Below are 3,905 nucleotides of genomic sequence, written 5' to 3'. Positions count from 1 at the left end.
CCCCCCTGTGAGGACAGGCTGAGAGAGTTGGGGGGTTCAGCTGGAGAAGAGAAGGCTCCGGGGAGACCTTAGAGCGGCCCCCCAGGGCTGGAAGGGGCTGCAGGAACAGGGGGAGGGACTCGTCATCAGGGGGTGTAGGGATAGGATGAGTGGTAAAAGTTTTAAACTGACAGAGGGGAGATTTAGATGAGATCTGAGGTAGAAATTGTTCCCTGTGAGGGGGATGAGGCCCTGGCACAGGCTGCCCAGAGAAGCTGTGGCTGCCCCCTCCCTGGAAGGGTTCAAGGCCAGGTTGGACGGGGCTTTGGGCAACCTGGGCTGGTGGGAGGTGGCCCTGCCTGGGGCGGGGGGGGTGGGACTGGATGGCCTTTTTTAAGGTACTTTCCAACCCAAACCAGTCTGTGATTTGAGAAGGTGTTTGTGGTGACTAAATTTTAGGTAGAACAGATATGGCGGAACCAAGGCTGATCAGTGAGATGTCAAGGGCTCACCTGGAAGGAGCTCACAGCCTCTGTAAGATGACTGCAGCTCTGGAAGGAAGGAATGGTCTTTGCAGATCTGGTCTGGCTTTGTCAGCTTGTGCCATGACTCATGAAAGCCACTGTACTGACTGTGAAATAAGTGATTGCTTCCATCTTCTGGGTGTCCCCTGTCCTCACCTGTGACTGTCTGACACTTGCTTTTGCTCCCCTATTCTCAGGTATTCCTCTTCGCTGGCTCTGACGCATTCAACTGCTGCACATTCCTCTCGAGTGCCTATATCCTAGCAGGAACTCAGGATGGGAACATCTATCAGCTGGATGTGAGAAACACAAAGTGAGTGAGTGCCTGGGACTGCACGTATTTCAGCCACAGCCATTTTTTTGACTGGGAAAGAGAGACAAGTTGAGGGTACTGGCAGACAGTGCCCCTTCTGAAGGGTGGATACAGCCTAAGCTGTGGCACTGTGAGCTGCTCAGCCTCCTGTGGATGTTTCTTTTTCCTGGGGGGCACTGAGGAGGACACTCCTCCTTGTGTTGGTGATTTAATGGGATGTTCTCTGGAAAGTACCTCCTAAAAGACTACAGGCTCTGTGCAGGTTCCTTAGTTACTGAAAGGATTTTCAGTCTTGATTTGTGACCAGGGGTGCTCTTGGCATAGCCTTACCTCTCAAATAATTGCTTTATAGATAGATTTATATATTTAAAATTAGATAAAGATATATGTGAGACATATTATACATGAAAGTTTATTTTATATATAAAGTTATGTTCATGTACTGTGCGTATTATATTACATATGAATATCTGTGTGATTAGATGTAATCTGTGGATGTGTATGTAGAGAGATTCAGCAGAAAACTTCTTAACGGGTGTGTTCCTCCCCCCAAAAGCACCATCCCTCCCTCTCCTTCACTGAGGAGACTCAGCTATCTGTGTATGGTGTTACCATTCAGCCATGCCCTGGGTCCAGCACTAAGCTGGATTCTGTTAGTGTCAAAGGCAAGCTCTGAGCAGGGAGGCGTCCAGATGGTGCTTTTGGGTGGTGGCTGGGGAGTCTTCGATGCTGGATGAGCTCCAAGCTTTTGTCTGTGTCTTGGTAAGGATAATCCCTGTCTGTAACCCACCCTGGAGGCGTGCTGGTGTTCACCTGCTAGCTAAATTTTTCTTCCCCCTTTGATCCTTGGGCAACGTCTGTGGGAAAACCAATGCTGATTTCCATCTGCCTCTAGAGGACGGAGGCTTTGCAAACCATCGATCAGTTCCCACGTCCTGTATGTTCTCCTCATGTATCTTTTAACTCGTGTTTTTCTTTCAGTGTTGGCACATTAGAATGGGCTTTTGACTATAGACCACAATACTCATTCTTTGTTTCCTCTCTCTTTTGTAGTGCTCCAATCCAGGTCATCCATAGATCAGGAGCACCAGTGCTTTCACTGCTCCCGTACCGAGATGGATTTATTGCCAGCCAAGGTAACTCGAGTGCTGTGTTATTACAGTAGAAATTATATAATTAAATTGGAGTTTTGTGGGTATTGCTCTCTTAAATCTAAGCGCTGCCAGGCTTGGCAGAGTGTCTGTGGCAAAAAGGTGAGGTAGTAGGAGCTCTATTTAAACTGATGGAGGGAGATTTAGATGAGATCTGAGGCAGAAATTGTTCCCTGTGAGGGGGGTGAGGCCCTGGCACAGGCTGCCCAGAGAAGCTGTGGCTGCCCCCTCCCTGGAAGGGTTCAAGGCCAGGTTGGACGGGGCTTTGGGCAACCTGGGCTGGTGGAAGGTGGCCCTGCCCAGAGCAGGGAGGTGGCACTGGATGATCTTTAAGGTCCCTTCCAACTCAAACCGTTCTGTAATATTACATGGTTACTTTTTGCCTTGTGATTTATTTTTTTTTTTTTAATTTTTTTTTTTCCTGTGTTCCTCCAAAATAGGGCCTCAAAGTCCCCTCTCAGTGTTTAGAGCCTTCTCCCATCTCTCTGCCATCCTCACAGCCCTTTTCCCTCTTCCTGGGAACTCCATACCCTGTGATAAGGAATTTCTGATGGTCCTGTTAGTGTTGTTTGTAATTAAGAGCACGGCTTATTTTACTAATTGGCTGATGTTCCTTGCTTGGTATCTCTTCTCCTCGTGCAGGTGATGGGACCTGTTTTGTCGTTCAGCAAGACCTTGATTATGTCCTGGATCTCACAGAAGCAGACTGTGACCCTGTGTACAAGGTAAGGAATGTGCTGTATCACCCGAGATGAAGGGTGTAGGGAAAGGTGACGTCAGGTAGCAGGCACCTGCCTTTATCTCTAGATTTTCAGCCTTCACAACGGGATCCTTCATGCATTTGACTCTTCTTTTTTTTTTTTTTTTAATTTTTATTTTTCCTAGCTGAATAATCTTAATATTTTGCATAAACAGATCCTCTGTGGTACACGCTGGCGTTATCTCCATCATGCAGGAGCAAAACTGAAGCACTGGAGTAGCTTGGTTGTTGGAGTAGCTGTGGCAGAGCTGTGTTTTGTAAAGAATTTGTGAATTAATTGTGCTCAGAGAATCGTGAGGGTAAAAGCAGCAGCTGCCTGTCTTCCCTTGTCCCCTGGTGACACGAGACCAGAAAGTAGGTCTTGCTGTTGTATTTCCACACACCCCGCTGTGCTTGCACAGACTAGGGAGATTGACCTGGTTTCCCTGGGCTCTCAACCTGGTAGTGCTGATGGAAAATAGCTCTTGTTTTTAACCCATTCCAGCTCCGTGGTGCTGTTCTTCCTGTCCTAGCCAACATGCACCCTTAAGGGTAACACCCAGCCTTGCACAGGAGGCTGAGATTTTACCTGCACGACTCATCAGCACGAGCAAAACATGAGAAAAGTGTGAAAAAAGGCTTTTTTTCCCTTTCGGATCTAACGGAACAACCCTTGTGTGAGCACTTAGCTACTCCCTAAGCTCCTGGCAAAACCTTGAACCTGTTCTTTAAAACCTGCTAATCCTGTTTTAGGGGACACTCACCTCCCCTTCCCTCTGTAAAAGTCCAAAAGGAAAGCTGATCTCTGAGAATTTTAACTGTCACTTAAGGAATACTGTGCTTAAATACTTCTCTTTTTTTCCCCCCTCTTTCTTTTTCAGGTAGCTTCTTGGGAGAAGCAAATTTACACATGCTGCAGAGACGGGATAGTGAGGAAATACCAACTTTTTGACCTTTAAGTGTTTGGATTGGCGAAATAGTGGAGAGATGTGTCAAAAGAGCTCTTAAAAGCTTATTTTCCTGTACAGCGTGTTTGAGATGTGTATATAGACGTTTCTGAGGTAGAAGTTTCTGAGGCTGTTGTGATGACCAGGCACTGTACAGAGGTTTTTTGGTGACAGGTAATATTTCTTTCTACAACACAACTTTGATAATTTTTAATTTGGAGAGAGAATCTTGTGTTGCAACCATTTTTTTTT

At 46.7% G+C, this 3,905-nt stretch overlaps 1 protein-coding gene across 3 annotated transcripts in view; it reads left to right on the top strand.

Moving 5' to 3' along the window:
* PAAF1 (proteasomal ATPase associated factor 1) overlaps positions 1 to 3,899 on the top strand; it is a 13,896-nt gene extending 9,997 nt beyond the window's left edge. For all 3 annotated transcript variants that reach the window (XM_026850257.1, XM_026850248.1, XM_026850237.1), the window contains 4 exons: positions 701 to 816; positions 1,870 to 1,952; positions 2,610 to 2,692; positions 3,588 to 3,899. In XM_026850257.1, the coding sequence (XP_026706058.1) occupies positions 701 to 816; positions 1,870 to 1,952; positions 2,610 to 2,692; positions 3,588 to 3,665 (360 nt within the window). In that variant the 3' untranslated portion in view covers positions 3,666 to 3,899. The remainder of the gene's footprint in view (positions 1 to 700; positions 817 to 1,869; positions 1,953 to 2,609; positions 2,693 to 3,587) is intronic.
* Positions 3,900 to 3,905: the final 6 nt, after the last annotated feature.

Source organism: Athene cunicularia, assembly GCF_003259725.1.
Source record: "Athene cunicularia isolate RWA chromosome 1 unlocalized genomic scaffold, athCun1 chr1_part1, whole genome shotgun sequence".
Taxonomy (NCBI): Eukaryota; Metazoa; Chordata; class Aves; order Strigiformes; family Strigidae; genus Athene; species Athene cunicularia.
Note: the sequence above shows the minus strand (reverse complement) of the source record. Positions and strands in the feature narration are given on the sequence as shown.